The sequence below is a fragment of the Typopeltis vanoorti genome, chromosome 6 (genome assembly GCF_054136105.1).
Source record: "Typopeltis vanoorti isolate ZY-2024b chromosome 6, IOZ_Tvanoo_1.0, whole genome shotgun sequence".
NCBI lineage: Eukaryota > Metazoa > Arthropoda > Arachnida > Uropygi > Thelyphonidae > Typopeltis > Typopeltis vanoorti.
In genome coordinates, this window is record NC_143554.1 from 101560825 (window position 1) to 101583484 (window position 22660).

Here is a 22660-nt window from a genome sequence, read left to right on the forward strand (position 1 = left end):
AGCACTTTTCTCCTTCGTTTTTGACAATTAAGAAACTGCCGAGTTTAAACATGGTCGTACCAGCCTTGAAAATGATCCACGTGAAGGATGTCCAAAAAGTGGAACAACACCAGAAATCATTGATCAATTGCATGATATAGTATTCGATGACCGGCGAGTCAAAGCGCTTGAAATTGCCGAGACTATAGGCATTTCAAAAGAACGTGTAGGATATATTTTGCATGAACAATTGCAAATGAAAAAGCTTTGCGCAAGATGTGTGTCGCGCTTGCTCACAGCAGATCAAAAACGCACTCGCATGAAAATCTCTGAACAGTACTTGGAGCGTTCTAACAAGATTAAAACTGATTTTGTGCGTCGATTTATTACTATGGATGAGACTTGGCTTCACCATTACACACCGGAATCCAAACAGCAGTCAAAATAGTGAACAAGCCGGTTGTTCAGCGCCAAACAAAGTCGGTTCCATAGCATCGTTGTTTTGGGATGTTAAAGGCATATTGTTTATTAATTATCTTGAAAAGGGTAAAACAATAACTGGAGAATTTTATTCCGGTCTTTTAACCGACTAGACGAAAAAATTCATGAGAAAAGACCTGGTTTGCAGAAGAAAAAAATCATCTTTCATCAAGACACTGCACCTGCCCACAAAGGTGTTTTGGCAATAGGAAAATTAAAGGATCTGCACTATGAATTGTTGGAACATCCACCCTTTTCCCCAGATTTGGCTCCCTCTGACTTCTATCTCTTCCTTGCTGGTCAGTGTTTTTGTCTGAATCAAGAGATGATTGCAGATGTAGAGGGGTAGTTTGCAGGTCTTACTGAGAACCACTACAGGGACGAGATAATGGCGCTGGAGCATCGCTAGAATAAATGTATTAGTCTTAAGGGAGATTATGTTGAAAAATAAAAATAATTTTGAAATTATAAATTCGTTTTTTTTTTTTTTTTTCATTGTTAGGCCGAGTACTTTTCAGACCACCCTCGTATAAGTGCTGAAATCCCTATTACTTTCAATGCTACCAGAAAGCAATTCCTGTCGTGTTCCATGCTTGTACGACTGACACCTCTGATCTCTCCTGTCATAAGCACATCACATCACATCTGTTGTTTCCTTAATCTTCAAAACACCAGGTCATTTTTTGTTTTGGTTGGATTAGGATGACATTCTGATGGGATAGAGAGAGATTGAGGGATATGTAGTTTTCCGTGAAGACAGACAGGGCAGAAAGGGAAGGGAAGTGCTTTTGATCATGGCAGACGATCAAAAGCACTTCCTCTGATTGAGACATAGATGATAGCTTCAGGAGCGGATATGTGACCGCAAGAAAAGACTAACTTAATCCTTTGTATACTTAGGTCTAGAAAGAGGCACAGTATCAGTGATTATGTAAAGGAATGGTCAAGGAGAAATATGGAGGAGTTATATCTAAAAAGTGGAGTTACTGAGACTTTATATAGAAACTAAAATGAGCTTGATGCTTACGAATGCTAGAAGTATTCGAAACGAAGGGAATAAAGTTGTAGCGTTGATAGAATTTACTCATTCAAAAATTGTTGGAATAAGTGAGATGTGGTTGGATTAGAATGACATTCAGACGGGAATAGAGAGCTGGAGGGACATAGTGTTTTGTGAAAACAGAGAGGGCAGAAAGGGAAGGGAAGTGCTGTTGATCATGGAAACGAGTTGCCCATCTAAGGTGGATATGTAAGGAGCAAGTAACCAGGAGTGCGCCAAGGGTATTTGCCGCTCGGGTGCAAACTTTTATCGGCCGTCCCTTAAAAAAATAACTAAACAACATTGCATGTAGCATTTACTACAATAAATAAAATATCAATGTTGCCTCCCGGGTGCGGCACCCTCGGGTTGGTGGGGGTCCTGCAAGTAACGACCGTGGTTAGGAAGCAGTATGATGAAGTGGAGGTGGACTGGATGAAATGTTTAGTAAGATGTTGCTGTAGACCTATGGAAGTCAATGAGAAGGAAATGTATAGAAAATTGGTCTAACTAATAAGAAATGGGTGATTATAATGGGCAATTTCAATTATGGTAATAGACTGGAATGAAGTGACAGCATCAGGAACCAAAGAGAATGAATTTCTTGAGTTTTTGAGGGTCAACTATCTTAGGCAGTATGTAACAGAGGATACCCGAGAATCGAGGTTCTTGGATTCGATTACACATCGGAGAATATTATTTTAAACGAGGTGTCAAATCTTTCTCCAGTTGGTGAAGAGCCTTATCATGACTCATAAGAAAGGGTTATATATAGAACTATAAGATGGGTGATTATGATAAACTTAGGAGCTGGCTTGCAGCTATATCATGGAATGAAGAATTGTATGGAAGAAGATCAACGCTCCTTGGTGAATACTCAGGAACTATCTGGCAGTCAGAATGACTCAGCAAAAAAAAAAGAGACATTGTGGAGATTATCGCCACTAATCTGGTAATCAGTGGCGATAATCAGTTACATGAGGAGCACAGAGAGCAAGCGAGGAAGAATAATCGCTTGATAAGAGTAGCATAAGTGTAGTATGAGCAGCAGTTAGCAAATGACTCTAACAGAAACCCTAAAAGTTTTTTTTTTTCATTTTTTGAAATGTGGCCAGTAGAAGGAAGAATGATTATGGGAGGATAATGTTGATCAGTGATAATGGTAGAATGGTAACCACTGATGAGTATGTAGTACAGGTGTCAAATGAGAAGTTCATTAAAGTATTCAATCATTGTGAAATGTAACATAATGCAGAGCATGAGAGCAGGAGGAAAAGGGGAAAGGACCACTGAATGTGAGATGAGCAGGAGGATGAGAGATTGAGTAAACTTGATGTCAACAAGACCACAGGAACTGACGATATAATACCACATGCCTACGGGGAATGTTCTAAAGAGTTAACAACATCTTAAATTTACCTTTTTAATATGAGTCTTAGATTGGTCCAAGATCCAAAGGATTAGAAAGTGGTCAAAATTGTTCTTCTTCATAAAGGGGTGGGTGATAAGATTAAGATGTCCAAATGTAGGCTAAGTTACTTGTGTGGAGTGGTTGTCAAGGTTTTAGAGAGGCTCGTGAGGCTCGGGATTCAGAACCGTTGAGAGAAGCAGAGTTCTCTTCGATGAATAGCATGAGTTTGCTAAAGGAAGATCATGCTTTAGTAATCTGCTTACCTATTATAACATTGTGACAAATATATTGGACAAGGAGGATGCATGCAGTAATATGTTTAGAACTTACAAAGCCTTTTGACATATCGCCACGTCACAATTATGTATTAAATTAAAACAAATGGTGCTGGATGGAGATTGACTGTCTGATAGGTATCAACAAGTTGTGTATGGGGGAGGATGTATCCCAGAAGAGGAAATGTGATTAGTGGCATACCCCTAGAATTGTTTTTTTTTTTGGGGGGCTGTTGTTTAATATGTATATATTAGGATGGGCTTGATTGGTGACGTACAGTTGTGTGCAGATGATGCAAAGTTGATGAGAGCTATGAGGAGTAGAACGGTTGTTATAGCCTTCCAAGAGGACTTGAATAAACTGGATGAATGGACAAGTGTGTGGGATGTCACTCCAATATAGCAAAGTGAGAGGTTGTAAGATTTGGGAAACAAAGATTTAATTCAGATTATGATGGATGGAGATAGCTAGGGGGGGGGTAGAGGAGATGAAAGATCTGAGGATGATGGTGGAGAGGAGCTGAAATTTCGTGGACATTTGCTAGAATTTCGAGGACAGCACAGAGGATTATGATAGCGATGTGGAGAAATCTGATTTGTAGAAGTAATGATTTTATGATTCCATTGTACAAGTCTATGGTCATACCACATTTTTTTATCTTGATCCCAAACAGGAGAGATCGAACAAGGTCCTACAGGCGCATTATTTCCGTGTGTGGGGTGCTGATGATAGAAGTTTATTGATTGTTTTTTCTTGAGCAAGATTGTTCCACAGGACAGACGTGGACCGAATAAATGAGGATGAATTGAAGCAGGTTCGGTATGTTTGCCGTTGCACAGTAAAGGGACATTGGGCAGTTGCAGCTCTTCTATTAACATCCGCAACCGAAAGTGCAGGAATGATGGTTGCCAATTCACTAGAGCAGTGATCATGGAAGTACCTGTAGAATCTGTTGGATAGAAGCAGTGCTAAAATACCGTACCGCTGAGATAGAAGTTGACGTGGGTCTGTAAGAGAGTGATTATCTATGATCCTATTGCACGCTTCATGATGTCAAGGATTTTAAAGGAAATTTTAGGTGCACCACCCCAAAAACATGAGCGGTATTCTAAACATGGACGGATTTGGGATTTGTATATAGTGAAAAGTAAGTTGGGTGTAAAATAGGATCTTGAACGAAAAAGAATGCAAAATTTCTTGGTGCTGAGGAAGCTATTGATGGGATGTGTTTATGCCAGAAAAGGCTGAAGGTGAACAAAGCAGAGAGATCTGATCTTGTCTTGTAATTTGTGTATTACTGAGGGTAAGGGTGGGTGAACTGGGATCTTTTTTGCACGAGAAAATGCAAGACGGTTTTTTTGTGGCATTGAACAATGGACACCTTATTGTACGATGGATAATAAGGTTGTCCATCGGAGGATAATATGTAGATCAATGTTTAAGGCGCTAGTTGTACATGATCTTGGAGCCTGGGATATAAGAGAGCTGCATCGTTTATGAAATGAGTGGAGAGTACTGTCGTTTGCAAAGCTGTATTAGTAGTTATTGTGAGTAGTTATTAGTAACTACTCACAATATTGTGAGTAGGTTATTTATGTATAGGAGAAAGAGAGTAGGTGATAGGACAGAGCTTTGAGGCACTCACTCCAGCATCGGTGGTGAAGTTTGAAGAGAAGGAACCATCAACCATTACTCACAGAGAACGATCAGAGAGAAAGATGGCTACCCAATTACAGAGAGCGGCAAGGAGACCAAAGGATGGCAATTTGTTTATTAGGCCTCGATGCCAGACAAGGTCGAACACATTGAAATGTCAAGGGCGAGAGCACAGGTTTCTGAGAACCTTTCCGTGGTATGTGTCCAGTGATAGGTGGGGTAAGCTACAAGGTCAACTGCGGACCTTGAATGGCGGAATCTGTACTGGTAGTCGCTGATTAATTGGTGGGCATCTAAGTAGTGGAGGAGTTGACCATTAATGACTTTCTCCATTATTCTGGAGAGGAGAGAGAGGCAATGGCAGTTGGTCTGTAGGTTGATGGTAAATTTATATTACCCTTGTTTTGGAAAATGATGGATATGATATTGCTTCCGTGCATTATCATATCCATCATTTTCCAAAAAAAGTACCAGATAAGTACCAGATATGTATAATAAATTATAGAGATGATGCAGGACGGGTGTTAGCTCCAGAGAACAGTTGGGAGATACCACCAGGACCAGAAGACTTTTTAGTATCCAATTTGTTTAGTAGTTTTCTAATGACTTTTTTTGTTGAAAACTACAGGAGGCATACAGTGCTTGGATTTCAGCATGGTAGGCAGTAATTTCCCTTGGTTATCAATGCAGGAGTTTGATGGGGGAAAAAGTGATGACAGGAGGTCAGCTTTATCTTTGAGTGAAGTAACAGTGGTGCAATCGGGGTAAGACAGAGGTGAAAGTGCAGGAGAGTATAACTTACTTCCAATAGCCTTAGCAAACGACCAGAAGGCAAGACTTCTATTGCATGGGAGGCGAGTTATCTGCTGGTGGCCTTTATGACATTGGATTTGGATCTTCTGATTACTCATTTGTATATGTTCAGTGCTTTGGTATAGACAGAGTATGAAGATGAGGTTCTTGATGCATGCCACGTCGGTAAACTGATTTTTTTTTCTTTGCATGCTTACCCGAAAGTGGATTAATCCACTTTCGGGTAAACCATGACGTGGAAAGCAGATGACGATTATTGGTTGAATGGAGACTGAAAGTATTCATCCCGGTGAGAATAATTTCTGTGACTCGTTTTCAGCAGGTGTGGGGTCAGAAGAATGGAAACACTTCAGAGGAGTTCAACTGGCTCCTTCGTAGTGCCAGAGGATACGAGGTTGGGAGTGGTTGGAGGAAGTGCGTTCTGTAAGAGAGGAGAGTTGCACGAGATTGTGGTCTGAGTTGCCAAAAGAAAAGGTAACTTTATGGTTTATCTGAAAGGAAAGCTGATCAAACAGGATCCAGATTATTTGGAGAGTGATGTGGGTTATCAGGGGTTCGCGTGGGTAGATGTACAATTTGTGTAGAGGTAGAGGTTATTACATAGCAATAACCTCTACTTCTCGTCCTGCTTGATTCAGTGGTGTTGGAGTAGAGGAGCCAGTTGGAATTTTGTATGTTGAAGTCGCCCAGGAAGATAACCTCACTATATTTGGATAGCTAGATCGCAGATGGTCAAATTTCATGGAAGAAATAAGAGACCTGAATGGTTATTAATGTTTCGCGACCGTCAATGCAACAAATGAAAGTTACTAAATGGGGCAAGGAAACTTGAGGAAGACAAGGCTAAAAGCAGGAGAATCTAAATGAACCATTCTCTGGCAGGCTATGTCAGATTTCACAAAGAAAAAGGTGACCCCCTTGTGATGAAAAGAATCGTGGTACGTAGTTTACTGCGCACAGATTGGTCGACTGGGTTTCAAATCAATGATGAGTTGTTGGATAGTGTTCATTGAGTAAATCGGTTCTGGAGTCTCTGGAATGTGAAATATGAGGTTAGATTAAGTGAATGCAATTGTAGAGGATGATGGATGAAACGAGGAACAAGGACATAATTAAGACATATAAGTTGGTGAGGAATAATTATCAGATTAATGTGCATGAGATATTACATGGAATGGCTGGAGACAGAGAGAAAACAAGATACCATACCTGGAAACTTTATAAGAATGGTGTGAACAAGGGCTGAGGAGTTGGTTCTTTGCATGGAAAGTGGTGGGTGATTGGAGTGCATTGGCTGAAAGTTGGTAAGTACGGAAAGTGAATTCATTTAAATCACAGTATGGTGATTTGCACCTATGAGAGTTAAACCTTCAACAATAAATTTCTTGATTCAATGGAGGTTTTATGATGATGATGATGATGATGATGATGATGATAATAATAATAATAATAATATAATAATAATAATACCGACCGGCCTGGTTGGGCGAGTGGGTAGCGTATTCGTTCTCCAGCCAAAAGGCTGAGGGTTCGATTCCCGCAGTGGGCATGGATGTTTATGATTGTCTGTGAAAGTAGTGGTGGTGGGCGGTAGATGGCGTTGTATTGGAGGATTGAGTGGTGGAGATGGTGAGCGTTAGAGCACATGTCCTCCCTCAATGAGTCTTTAGACTCCCTGGAGGTGTCACATAATATATATATATATTGATATATACATATCAATACATATCAACATGGTTAGACTATAATAAATTTAGTTGAATCCTATATCCTAGTGTGAGCAAACAAAGTTCGTTGAAAATATCTTCAGGACTGAGGTAAGGTAGTACAAATATTAAACTAAATTTATTATAGTCTAACCAAGTGAAAAATACACTTTCAACATCTTTCTCTAAATCCAGAGTAATTTAATAATAAGGTGGAACACCTTTTGGCTCCTATAGGTAAATATGACCTCTTGAATACTTCTGCCTTGGTGTCTCCACTTCTGGGCCTGGCTCCCACTGACGAGACCTCAATAAAGGTCGAAACCGGTCCGGGTAATGGTCCTTCTCTTAATGTTTAACATTATACATATCCACAAGGAGATGTGTTTTGCATTATGGGAGATACTGAGATAGGAGTGATGTTAGCTTGGTCCACCTTTGCTCCGAGTTTCCCGGTGTTGTACTACCTTGCCTCAGTCCTGAAGATATTTTCGGGCGCAAACTTTGTTTGCTCACATTTGGATAAAGGATTAAACTAAATTTATTATAGTCTAATCAAGAAAGTGAAAAATAAACTTTCAACGTCCTAAATTCTAACATTTGTATTAATTCTCTGAAACTGTAGGCGCACCAGGGTCGAACTTATAACGATATTTCTTCGTGGCCTAGCCCTACGGATGCAAACTCAATTTTCAGAAGCTTATACATAGACCTTCCCTAACGTGCCCTTCTCTATAATGCTGTTCTCACATCACAGTTTCAGTCCCAAGCTGCTGCACTCTACAATTTCGTGGTCGCATATCATTGTACATTCAGCATGCTCAGCGTAGTGTCCCACAGAAATTAAAAATGTAAGCAATTTTTTTCCCCATAACTTTTTATTATGTGAATACTATGCATAAAAGATCTTTTTAATCGGAGGACATCGATACCATCGCAACGGATTAGAACCCTAACCAGAATTTTGGACGAGTTATCCAGTTAGGTTGGTTGGTTGGCCGAGCTTTCATAATGCAAATTATGATGAATAATGATGTATTAATGTACTCGTGATAACTGCTTTTATTTTAAATTGGGTATGTCATGTTTATCTCATATTCTTTATAGCTATGGCGCTGTAGTAGCATGCTGCGCACCAACTACTGTGCTTGTAATCCACATGGTTTGTTTGTAACATTCACGTTATGGATTTTGATATAGGCTCTATAGAGTGGAATGGTGATTCGTTCGTAGAAAAACTTCATTCAGATCTGTTTGATAAAATAAGCAAGTCAGAGAAAAAGAATATTAAGTCCATTTTAACCGACCCAAAATATTTTGATGTTTCAAAGTACAAAGATGTTTTCGATATAGTAAGTAAAATGTAAAGTTAAGTGTACTCATACATTAAAATTGATTGGCAAGGACGTATATATTGAGAGAGAGAGATCTTGGTGATAATGCTATAGTCGGCATGGCATTGAAGGCAGATAAATGGCTTCATTTGGTGGAATTATGTTATTTTCTTTCATTTTAAAGTTGGACTTATGCCATTGCAAGGTTTCTTGTTAGACAGTTATTCCAACACTGCCATTAACTCCCTGGAAGCTTCCAGGGACATGACATCAGGACATGCCTCTTAAGACACGTCCTGATGTCATCATATCCTATTGCCTTATTAACATCAAGTTTACTTAATTCCTCATATACCACCTACTCGCTTATCAGCAATCCTCCTTCCCATTTCCTCTCCACTTGAACTTCTCATGATGTCACATGGATGGGAATGAGATACCTTGATGAATTGCTCATTGAATACTCTGCATCAGTTACTAATCTGTCATTGCCATCATCTAGCATCATTCTCCCATAGCCATCTTATTCTTTATTTTGCTTGCCATTTGATATATGTGGCAAGCAAAAGAAAGCATGAGATGCTATGGGAGAATGATGTTAGTTGATGTCAATGACAGATTGGTAACTGATGCAGAGGATACTACAGTACCCTAGATGGAACCAAGGTTCCATATATGTGGCATGTTTTTCATGCCACTATAAAATTTTTCATAAGAATTATTTTGAAAGAAATCATGACGGTGAATGGATTACATGCAAAATATTTTAATCAGGAAATATTCAAAAACTTTTGTTTGTTTTGAAAATCAAATCAAGTCTTGTTTACTCATATCAGTAAATTAATTCAATAAATAATTACAGTAATATTATTGCCAATACACTATGGCGTAGTGAAGGCCATACAAAGATTAAAGACCATCCTCATACACAGTTTTGCCAGAATGGTATTCCCCTTCTCCCCCTCCATTCACGGAAGATTTTTTTCATAAGCTACATCTATTATAAGTTATAAATGTCTGCTTATATGGTGAACCATATAAGTTTTCACAGAATCCTTGGGTACCATGAAACCCAGTTTAAGTAACCACTAACGTAAAGAATATTCACAAAATATCCCATGTCCAAAATGAAATTGAAACTACAGCCTGGTAGTGGGATAACAGATATAATAGCCACCTAGACTGGTAGTTGTATTTGTAGTGTTCCTCCCTAAAAATTAATGAACACACACACACATACATACATACATAGCTAACTAGCTAGTAATAATATAAACTTCATTATGTGGTACTATTATAGCACCACTCAAGGGTACGTAGTAGGAATTTATGATGAAATATATAGTGATCTCAAAATTATCTGACTTTTAAATGAACAAGCCTTCAATTAACTGATCCTTGAATAAGTTAGTGTATCAGGACATGTAATTTCACCTCCAGTTATCCAACTAGCAAATTATGCAGCACTGTTGTGGTTGTATAATTGAGAGATTTCTGTGTGTGTGTGTGTGTGTGTGTGTGTGTGTGTGTGTGTATGTATATGTATATATCAGTGGTGCATGGTGAGTATTTCAGTGGGTGTGCTGCGATAAGGCAACATCATGAAATGATCGTTAAATTTTATATAAAAAAGTTACTTAAGAAAAAAAAAGTTATATTTTGACATTATTTCAGGTCTTCATTTCTGAGATGTAAATGCTATGTAAACTTGGAACTGTTGGACGTGGTTTACCATCTTTAACAATTTTTAACTGGACATCATATTCCCAGTTTGAAAAAGTGTATTCAAAATATCTTCAGCAGTTCCTATTGTCAAAAAGAATAAAAATAAATATCAAAAAAATACACAGTTATCAAATAAGAAACCACAAGGAATAACTGCTTCTCAGCTTCAGCTGAGAAGCAGTTGTTCTTTGTAACGTACTGAGTAGAACTAAGCTACCTGTGCTGTTGAGAGCCTGCATGCATTTTTCAGTCATTGCAAATGTGCCAGCATGTGTGATGCATAAGTTCCACTTATCTTTTGTTCTTTCAGTGTGTGCTTTGACAGCAATGCTTGCCTTATCTGATTTACAGTCATACAATGAATGTCTTGATATTTGTAACAGTTCATGACTATTTATTTCAAATACTCAAAAATTATTTCTTCATGATTTTTTCAGTTGTGCAGTGCATAGCTTTCCCACCTGGAGTATATGCTCCTGATAGTATATATTAAATAAAAATTTTATTCATTTAATAAAAATAAAATTAATTGAATGTACATGAGCAGTCACTTTATTAGGAATAATACCTTCCTATTTAGGGAAATAGGGTGGTGTTCTTAATAAAGTGGGCACTCAGTTATATACATCTCCTAACTTCTAACTTTACATTTCTCCACATTAAACTGATATCCATTATCTTTTGCCCATACTGACAGCCTGTTTAAATCGCTAGCTTTCCACATTGCCTTGATTAACTATTATTTTACCTAATTTTGCATTATCAGCAAACAACTGAATATTCCCTTTCATTTTATTTTCCATATTATTTATGTACAAATTAAACGGCAGTGGTCTTAGCACTGAACCCTGCAGTCACCTGCTTTCACCTGGATTCTGCTCCTCTATATACCACTTTTTGATATCTGTCCAGTAGCCACTCTTATCAATATAATCATTGTCATATCCATCCCCTATTTGTTCTAATTTGCTTAACAGAGTTTCATGTGGTATTCTGTCAAATGTCTTTGCAAAATCCAGCAGTATTGTAGCCATTTCCTTTATTTAACTCAACTGTCATCACTCTATTACAAAAAGTTAGTAAATTACTAAGGCATGACTGACCTTTCACAAAGCCATGTTGCTCCTTATACAGAATCATATCTTTATTTACCCATTCTTGAATTCTCTTTTTTGACCAATTCTTCCAGTACTTTTACCACCACTCCTGAGATACTGATTGCTCTATAATTTGCTACTGCAGTCTTAGAACCTGCATGCATTTTTCAGTCATCTACTAGCTGAGACAAATTAAAGAGCCTAGTCAGAAGCATTGCCAGTTGCCTAATACATTCTCGCAAAACCCGAGCTGATATCCCATTTATTCCCACAGCTCTATTTATGTTGAGATTCTGCAATATCCTAAGAACCTCCAATTCATCCACCTCTGTTTCTATATCAGTCTGTCACATGTCACGGTAGTAACTTCATGTGAATGATATATTTTTGCAAAGTTGTCACTCAGTAACTCAATTATTTTATCTGCTTCTGTCACCTTGTTACCTTCAGCACTCATTAAGGTTAATTTTCCATAGTCATTCTTCCTCTTACTTGGCACATAACAAAATAACTCTTTGGGATTTCTTTTGGCCTGCTTGCCAGATTCTTTGTGTAATCTGATTTCACTCTCCTTTCTATGCTGGTCACCTTTCTTGCCTGATCCTTGTTCTTCTTCTTCTTCTGCAGTTCATGCTTAATGATATTACTTATCCATCTCCTACCTGATTAACCCTTTTTACCTTTTGTATACGATTTAATATTCAATTTGATATACAATCATAATTCAATATACAATTTAAGAGACATCCTCTAGATGTCTCTTAACTGTCTCCCATGCACTACTAACATCCTTCCCTTGAAGGTTTTGTGTCATGCATGCCACAGATTCAAGCTTCTTCCTAAGCTTGTCATAATCACCTACCTTGTAGTTTTCCATATACCTCTTCTTGTCAAAATATTCTTCATGCTTTACAATCTCCCAAGTCAAGATTGCATGGTCACTTTTGCCAATCGGAGGCAATGTGGCCACCTTCATTATGGATAGCTCTTCCGATCCTATGACCAGATCCAATACTTTGTCTCCCCCCCGAGTCTCCTCCATTACATGCCGTCTCAAGTAATTATCTCTCAGTAGGTGTATAAATTCCATTTCCTTCCAATCTGTATTTCCATAGTTTCTCCTAATAATAATTACTCAACCTGCACCCATTGTACTAATTTGCCAATGCATGTCTTCCTAATCAGCCCTGCAACCCTTTGGCCTATAGCAACAACCAACTGTATATTTTTTGTTATTGACCTCAATCTCACATCACACTACTTCAACAGAACAGCCACCCTCCTGCCTATTTCCTATTCCTTTTGGCTGCAGTTCATCTGCTACTGTCAGCAGTAATCCCTCTCTCCCATTCTATCTTCCATGAAAATAATAAAATCTTTACATTTTATCCCTGTGACTGCATCATGTGCTGTTAGCCAAGTCAAGTCTCACTAATGCCTATAACTTTTGCCAAAATTGCACTAACCAATTCCAAAAACTCCTCCCTTCTTGTTCCTGATATTTCTGTTATTAGTATATAGGAACTGCAGCATCCATTTAGGACCCCAATTATCCTTACTTCCTGAATTGCCTACCTTGTTCAATATTTTTGCTTGAGAGACTAGATTCCTCACTTGGTCATTCTCACACTCGCTCACTTCATGGGTGCCTTCACATATGCTTGCCTGCTTTCACCCTAATTGCTTATGTTTTCCTGAATTTATGCTTCAGCCATATCTCTCTCTCTATACACACACACACACACACACACACACACACACACACACACACACACACACACACACAAATCATTTAGATGCAGCCTTTCAGCATTATACCAATTCTTCTTTCTGTCAAATGCAGACCACAAATCCTACATCACCCTTTTTGCACAACCTATGTATTGATTCATTTGCTATCAATGCCCTACTCTTCAGTTTGTTCTCTATCCTAGTGTGGTGTGAGACAATCTTCACCTTCTCACTCTTCATTTTTGCTTCGTCCAACAACTCCTTTACATCCTCCCTTATAGAATATTTCTCATCTCTCAGATTATTAGAGCGCCAAGATTATGTTTAGAAATAGTGAAAGTATGAAAAATGCAGTAGTGACTTCAAACAGTACTTTTTATTTATTTATTTTTTATTTTGCTGAAATCTCTGTCTTTTGGGTGGGAAGTTATCACTATGGTTGTAGTACATAAGCAGATTGCTGAAATATGACCTCTTCCTAACAAACCCATGCTGACCATTATAAAGAATACTGTTATCAATCCACTTCTGAATCCTAGTCCTCACTAACAACTCTAATACCTTAACAACAACCCCAGACACATGCAGATTGTCCTATAAATTGTAGCTTTAGTCTTATCCCTCCTCCCCTTTATGAAATGGAATAATTTTTTCCACATTCCAATCCCTTGGGACTCTCCCTGTTGCAAGACTCATGTCAAATAGTTGTGCTGAAGATGCCATTATTCTGTAGGGCATTCCCTCAAGACACATGGTGATATACTGCCTTATTAACATTGGGTTTACTTAATTCCTAATATACGTCCTTCTCATTCACCATCAGGCCCTCCTCTGCCATACATTCTACACTTCAGCTTCACATGAAATATGAAATACACTGATGATGAAATATGAAATACAGTGATAAACTGATCATTAAATAATTCAACTATATCATTGGTTACCAATCTGCCAGTGTTATCAATTAGCATCATCCTCTCACACTCATTTTTCCTTCTACTTGCCACATACCAAAAGAACTTACTAGGATTTTTCTTAGATTGATTGGTTAATTTCTTCTCATACTTCACTTTTGCTTCCTTTACCAACCAGTTACCTTCCTGGCCTGCTCTTTATGCAACTGATCTTTACCTAAATTCATCTTATGTTGCCTCCATAGTGCCTTCTTCCAGATTTTATGCTTAATTTCTTCATTTATCCATTTTACTACTACATTGCTTAGCCTTTTCACCTTTGGAATACACTCTGACATTGCTGCTGTTAAATAGCTCTTGATCAATACCCATGCAGTGTCTATACTTTCACTTAACTTCTCTTTCCAAGCTCTCAGTTGTCTCCTAAGCTTCAAATAATCAACAGCCTTGTAGTTCCACATATGTTCCTTCTTTACCAAAGTTCTCATGTGACTGGCTGCAACTCATCTGATCACTTTGTGGTCACTCTCCCCCCAACCAGGAAAAGATTAGACATGAAATTCACAATCACATCCTCTGATGACAATCTGATCTAAGACTCTTAACCCTTATGTGTCCTCTGCTATGTACTGTCTAAGATTGTTGTTCCTTAAGAACTCAAGAAATTCATTCTCCTTATTCCCTAATGCTATCTCATCATTCTAATCGATATTGCCATAGTTGAAATCACCCATAATGATCACCCTTTGCCTGCTCACTAAGCCAAGTTGACTATATATTTCTTTGTCTCCACCTTCTACATTCCCTGGCCTGTAGCAACACCCCACCGAATATCTTATTCTATTAACCTCCACTTCACACCATACTGCTTCAAAATCACTGCCCCTTTCTCCTTGTATCTCAACCTTGCACAGACATAGTTCCCCTGCTATCATCAGCAGCACTCCTCCTCCCCTCCCCCCTTCTTGCCTTTCTTACCTTCATGAAAAACATCATATTCCTGCATTTCTATTACTGTCAAGATGTCGTTTTCATCCAACCAGGTATCACTTATTTCCAACTATTTTTGGATACATAAACTCAATCAATGCAACAATTTCCTCTCCCATATTTTTGATACTCCTAGCATTAGTAAATAAACATAACATTTCATTTCTTGGTCTATAGACAGTCCTAATCATGCTGACCTCCGTCTGTGACTTCTCCTCTTTGCTCATCTTCTGGCCCACATAACCTCCTAGACTCAACCTTCATTTATTCCTGGCCATTCCATTCCTACACTGACCACTGATATATGTGCGTTCATTACCACTTTCAGAATTCACTCGTACCCTGGCTCCATGTCCCCGTGACCTCCCTGACCCACCCACTTTCTCTGTCCAACTTGCTTTTCTGTTCTCACACTCTTCTCCATTCACAACCACATCAATCTCACCTAGTCCACCCTCCTGCTCATTCACATCATCTTCAACTTCTACTGATACCTCGCTTGCATTACTCATTACGCTTCCCTACAACAGCAGCCTTCCCAAATCCCTCACTCCAAAATCATTCAGATGTATTCCATCCCTCTTATTCAGTTTCATTTGTCCACACATTCACAAACTGCACTCCTTTCTTTTCACATATTTCTGCTAACATTCCATTCAAGATCTCTCTTCATTTAATGTATGATATATTTGTATGCTGTTTTTTTAAACACTTATCAGTTTCATGTTTTCAGACACTTTGTAGGAAAAAGAAGAAGAGGAAAAAAAAGAAAGTGGGTGCAGTAGAAGAGGTCCCTGCTGATGAGACTCAAGTAAAGAAATTGGGGACCAATAAGAATACCAATGAGAAAGAGAAACGGAAAGCTGGTACAAGCATAAATAATAGCATACAATTTCATAATGAAAAATTGGATGTAGCTTCAAAAAAAACAAACAAACCTAAAAAGAAAAAATACTGTAATAGTGAACTAAACTCATCAAGCCTGAACATACCATCATGTGTTATAGAAAAAAAAAATGTTACTGCTCAGCATTTCAGTGATCAGTCAAGCATGCCAACTTTCACTAAAGATCATGAAGTGCCATATAACAGAGAATCAGACAATTCACAAGAACACTTTCTTTTGAAAACAACATCTGAAAAGAGAAAAGAAAGCAAAATTAACCATAAGAAGAATCTGTCTTTATATGCAGGTGCTACAAAAAAATTAAAAGCAGCAAGATTTCGTTTCATTAATGAGAAACTTTATACTGGGACAGGAAATGATGCTTTGTGTTTCTTTAAGAATAATCCATCTGAATTTTCCATATATCATGAAGGATACAAAGAGCAAGTGGAAAAGTGGCCTGTTAATCCAAGAGACTTAATTATACAAGATCTCAAAGGAAAGTAAGTATCCTTTCATGTCTAATGTTAGTATTTTTATGTGTATATATATATGTATGTATGTATATGTATATATATGTATGTATATATTTGGAATATCCAAAAATTCTTAGACATGACTCAAACCAATTATGATGAGTGGATATACCACTTCTGTATTAAACCTACTTGAAGAACACTAGGAATGTGACAGTAGTCCGGAATGGCATAATGGTTTTAGACCATTTTAACTGAGATTCAGACAATGCAGAAGTATGGTTTGGAGAGATATAATTTTTTTTTCTCAGTCAGTTATTCTAGATTTTACATTATAGCACAAAATTTTGAAAAAACATTATATTTAACTTTGAGAAACAGCTCATCCAGATTACAAAATGCATAAGTTTTGATGTACTCGTGACATTAAACCAGTCTTGAAAAGTTTATATTGTTGATTATTGATTATTATGTTGTTAATTACATTTGATTTTTGTGTAGCATCGCATACAGATCTCATTCATACTGCCATTCTTTTTCATTTAAGGCAAGCTTCAAAATTCAATAAAAAAAAAGTATATAACAAACCTAGTAACAATCTTCAAAATCATGCAGTTACACTAAGCTATCAAAAATAAACAATATATATCTTCAATTACTACACAAAATGACACTTATCTTTTCTGGAGCTCTTTACCAATGACTCTGTCCACACATTCTTGAATGTGGGACAGAGATTCTAAGTTTGTATGCTCACTTTAACAGAAGAAAGGTTTAGCAAAACAGGTGTATGATGGCTGCCAAAAGACCCAGAAGGTGACCAATATCTGGGTGGATTGATGTAGTTAGAAATACATCAGAAGATTGAGGGAAGTTGTTGATATGAAGTTAATAATGTCAATCATGTTGTGTAATCATAGTATCCCACACACACCTCTTAAGGATACATATCAGAAATTCGATGATTACTCATCTCCATAAAGAAACAAATTTTGTAAAAGATGCAAGCACATGTATACATTACTTATATAATGCTTGAAAGGAATTTGTTTACTCCTGAACTGTTAATATTCATTACTTTATTTTAAATTTTCAAATTAAAAATTTGGTGTCCAGTCATCACATCCATCCAGTTGTAAGATGTGTTTTTGTCTTCCTTGTTGCCAAACTTGTTTCACTGCTATTTTGTCTGTTTGTGATCTGTTACCTTCATTTTAATTGCTAAACTTTTTAAATATTGTTACCATCTCTTTGATTATTAATCCATTTATTTTTAATAGTTCTAACCTCACTTGAATGATTACATTTTTTTTTTTTCCCAATTTTCCCATAAATTCTACAGGCCACTTATACAGGATTTCCTTAGTACGTAATTGTTGTTATTATTCCAGTAACCTCCATGGAGTCAGTAGACTCATCGTGGGAGGCCCATTCAGTTGTGTTGGCATTTAGAAGAACAGTATCTGTCTGTTAATTATTATTATTATTACACTCTCCATGGAGTCAGCAGACTCATGAATACCAAAGTTTGAATTCCATCTAGGTATCTAATCTAAGTTAAATATTGGATAGATATTTCATGGTTATTTTACTTCTAGACACTTCTTGGCCTTACTGTAATTTTGAACAACAGTGTAATTGTAATCAAAGAACAGTTTTCCCATTCTGTATTAATGCAATTTTTTTTTCTTAATGTTTGGATGAGTGTACTTTAAAAAAGTTCATTGAACATTCTACAACATAACTACTCTTGAGGGTTATGAAGTGAGTAGCAACAGCATATTTGCAAAATAGGAGGCTAATATTGCTCAGACTCGAGATGAGTGAGTGAGGTGGTTCAGAAAACGATAATAGTTGAATTAATGGCCAGCCCAATGTTAAGTTTTCATTATTGAACATATCAAAAAAAAAAAAAAAGAAAAAAAAACATGGTCAAATCTGCTCGATTGGTGTTTTCTGAGATGCGATTTCTCCCTGCTCTCCAGGATAAATAAGTAAAATGGGATATAGCTGATTATTGGCAAGTGTGTTCTTTGGAATAAAGCATTAAACTCACAAGATGTTATGCCATAAAATATTAAACAGAAATGTGCAATCAGTATTTCATGCTCAGCAAATTTTTGATGCTTTTTTTTTTCTTCATTTTTCCATAGATTTGTTTTTGTTTCCAGTTAGTAAGAGAGAACATATTTTCAACTTTCATCTCATTTTATGTAAGATTGCAAGATGTATTGCACAGGCTAGCTTTGTTGGTCGAGTGATTAGTATATCTGTTTACCAGCCTGTGGGTTTGAATCCCACCTTGGGCATGGATGTTTTTGATTGTCTTTAGGTGGGAGATCAAGTTCATCTCCCAATGTGAGACATGGCTCGAAATAGCCCTGTTGTATTGCCTCTAGAGGAGAGCTTCCAGATTATTTGAAAAAAAAAATAAAATAAAAATGCAAAAAATATAATATTAATAAAAAATGGAAAAATTCTTTAGCTTACATACTAGAAACTGTAAACCTCTAATCCTGCTGTATTATAGGTTTACAATCTTTCATGAGAGAGAATCGCATAAAAAAAAAAAAAGGGGGGAGATAACACCAAAGTGAAAAAGATGTGCAACAAAATATTCTGTGTGGTCATCATGTATCAAGCATGAGTTTATTATAAAAAACAAATTTTAGTGATTCAGTTATAATTTTCTGAATTAGCAAATTGTTTACCTAGTTATTGTGTGCCAATAACTAAAAAAAGTGATACTAATGATTCTGCTTCAAACAAAGGGGAAAAAAAATAGTGAATCTAAACATTTACAGATCTGAATACAAAACTTTATAGGAGCTTCGATAGCTCATTCAGTATAGATGAAGCTATGTGGTTGGAGAGAACTGGGTTCTAATCCAGTCTGGGATGCGAAGAATTTCTCATAAGGTGGTGGCAGGTTTTTTCCTCCCAGAAATTTGGGTTTTTCATCCAGTAAAGCATGCTAACTGTCCAAAAGAACATGCACAATTTAGAGCCATAGAAGACAATGTAGATAGGATGAACCACCCTATCCTATGCAGTATTAAGTTTCTAAGAAGTCAAGTTACTTTGCTATGACAGGCTATTTAGCCTAAATACAAAAGGGAAGATGGAACTTCATATCCTTGAACAAGCTGAATTTCACTTAAATTTTTTGTTTAATGCAAGTTTTTTTCAAAAATTAAAACGCAATGAATAGTTGTGTTTATAAGTATTTAATTAATTTTTATTTATGAGCATCTTTCTTAAAAATATTTACATTTAAGTTATTGTAAAATTTTCAATTTTTTTTATTAAAGCATAATTTACAGTTGCATTTATTTGTACTTACATATTTTCTTGTTAAAGGAAAGATCATGAACACTTTTTTTTACAATATTCTTTACAATAATAACATGAATGATTTAGATATAAAAAAAAAAAATAAAAAAAAAAAACTAGTCCTTATTGCTTGCTGATCATGACATTTTTTTTGTCTCAGTTAATCAAGGTAAGCAGACACCACTGTATCAGATATGAGACCTGCTAGGAAATTAAACACACTCATAGATAATGTTTCTAATTGGGATGAGGAAACCATTATAGTCTCAGAGGGGGTTTTAGTTAAACACGCAGCTGTTCGGCTTCCTGTTAGTTACAGTTATCATGCTGTACCGATCTCGGAAGTGGCTAAGTATATGGATGTTTCATTCAGAAAAGATTACATGCTGAACTACAAAGAAGGAAATTATGACTAATTCAGGAGAATATTGGGTTCATGTCTAATGGCATGGGTTGCCAGATGGTAAGGATATTAGTAATGCATGGGAAGTATTAAAAAATACATCAGTGGTGCACCCAGGAGCCCTGCTAGTTTTTTTTTTCCCTTTTTCTCTCCCAGAGAAAAAGGGTAAAAAAAAACACTAGAAAATTTTCCAAAAATCTTTTCCTAATTAAAATTCTTTTTTATTTATGTTGTATCATGTCTTCTATTTCTATACTACGTATGAATTAGCGGTCACATAAGGTGGGAATATCCTACAGCTCTCAGGAATCATGGCTGCTGTGAACACAAGGCGGACTGAGAGCTACTTCATTTGCCCGAGCCGGGCCAGAGGAGATCACGAGTATCATATATTGGCAGTCACTGCAGTTGCTCAGTCATAGGTCATGCATCATGCAACTTTTCAACATTGTCAAAGCTTTTGATAGAATATAGCATGGAAGGCTGTTGCATAAATTGGAGGATATGGGATTGGATTATAAACTACTGCCTTGGATAAGAGGCTGGTTGACTGACAGATATTAAAAAAAAAAAAATGATATATAGAGATGTGATTATGCAAAATTTAATTATCAGTGACATACATCAGAGATCAGTCCCTGGACTGTTATTCATTCTTTACATTAATGGTATTGGGAAAAATTTGACAGAAGACATACAGCTATTTTCTGATGATGATAATGCAAAGAGACAGGCAGGGTAATCAGGAATGCAAGTGACATGCAATACCTGCAGAATGATTTGAATAAGCTTATAGTATCAACCTGGATAATGAACAAATGAGGATGGGCTGGCAATTTGGGATTTAGCCGACCAAATTGTATTCTTATTGGCTTAAACCACAAATAAAATGATGGTACAACATGACAGAATTTCATGCTGGCTGGGGCATTACCCGGTTAAACAAGGTTGCCATTGTTTTCGCCAGGGAACTAGGGTGAACAGCAAAAAGTCAGCTACTGGAACAAATCCTGAAACACACCCCAACTCAACATCACCAGAGTTCAAGATCGGTGCTATCAACATAAGAAGCCTGAATGGCAAAGAAATGTAGCTGACTGAATTGGATAAAGTACCAGATCGATATAATAGGGGTGACCGAAACAAAAAAAGACAAAAACTGGTAAGATCTTTCTAAGCAATAAATACAAAATGTTTTATTCAGGCAATAACAATCAGGGAAAAGAAGGAGTAGCTATAGTATTCAACACTAATACGAGGCTAATCTTCTTGAATGGCAGGCAATATAAAGTAGAGTGATGTGGGCAAAGCAAATATCAGAATGGGGAACTGGACAGTGAGACTTATTTGTGCTTATGGTCCCCCCTCCCACAAAAGGTTCTACTAAGGAAGAAATGGAAGAATTTTTTGATGCTTTAGAGAGAGAGAGAGCAACTGACACAGTGAAAAAGGATAAGTTGGTCCTTTGTTGGGTATCTAATAGCAGAGTAGGAAATGATTGTCAGACATACAGAAATATTTTGGGAAAATTTGTAGAAAAGAGCAAAGCTAATAATAATGGCAAATATCTGTTGGATTTCTGCTCAGAACATTGACTGGTTATAACTAACACAATATTCCAACATAAAAATGTGCATAAATTCACATCAAGAGAAGAGGCAAGGAATAAGAAAAGTCTCACTGACTATCTTATTGTTGATAGGGATATTTTCTCACTGGTGAAGGATACTAGAGAGTACAGAGGATTTGAAATGGGGAGTGATCACCATTTAGTCTTGAGCAGGATAAAACTGAATTTCATATTGCAAAGAAGAACATGTAAGAAAGTTTTAAAGCGAATAAAAATTGAGCAGCTCTCAGATGTGAACTGTAAACTAAAATACACACACAATATTCAAGAAAAAATGAAGGAGTTTGAGAACAGGAACCAAACTTTGGAGATTCAGTGGCAAGCCCTGAAGAAAACATTGATTGATTCAGCCAGAGAGGCATGTGGTGAGGTTATCTGCAAGAATAGAAAAATCAGAATTCCATGGTGGACACAGGAAGTTAAAGAGGCAGTGATGGAAAAGAAGAAATCATATTGAAAGTTCCTGGTGAATAAGTCATCTTATGCTCTTAGAGAATACAGAGACAAATCTAAGAAAGGTATACACTGTGTAAAACTAGCTAAACAAAAGTCATAGGAAGACTTTGGCATGAACATAGAAAATAAATATAAGGAAGGTGACAAAATATTCTGGCATGACCATAGAAAATAAATATAAGAAAGGTGCCAAAATATTCTGGAGGCTGTTGAAAAAGCTCAGAAATGAAGCAAAGAGTGTTGTAAAAGGAATTAGAGATGATAAAGGTGACATGAAAATGGAGTAATTACTTAGAAAAATTGCTAAACGAAACAGTGACAACAC

General features: G+C 36.9%; 1 protein-coding gene across 1 annotated transcript in view; it reads left to right on the forward strand.

Moving 5' to 3' along the window:
• The first annotated feature begins 8532 nt into the window (after window positions 1-8532).
• LOC150105759 (uncharacterized) overlaps window positions 8533-22660 on the forward strand; it is a 35748-nt gene continuing 21620 nt past the window's right edge. The window contains exons 1-2 of the mRNA XM_090394340.1: window positions 8533-8712; window positions 15885-16540. Of these exons, the coding sequence (XP_090250466.1) occupies window positions 8545-8712; window positions 15885-16540 (824 nt within the window). The 5' untranslated portion in view covers window positions 8533-8544. The remainder of the gene's footprint in view (window positions 8713-15884; window positions 16541-22660) is intronic.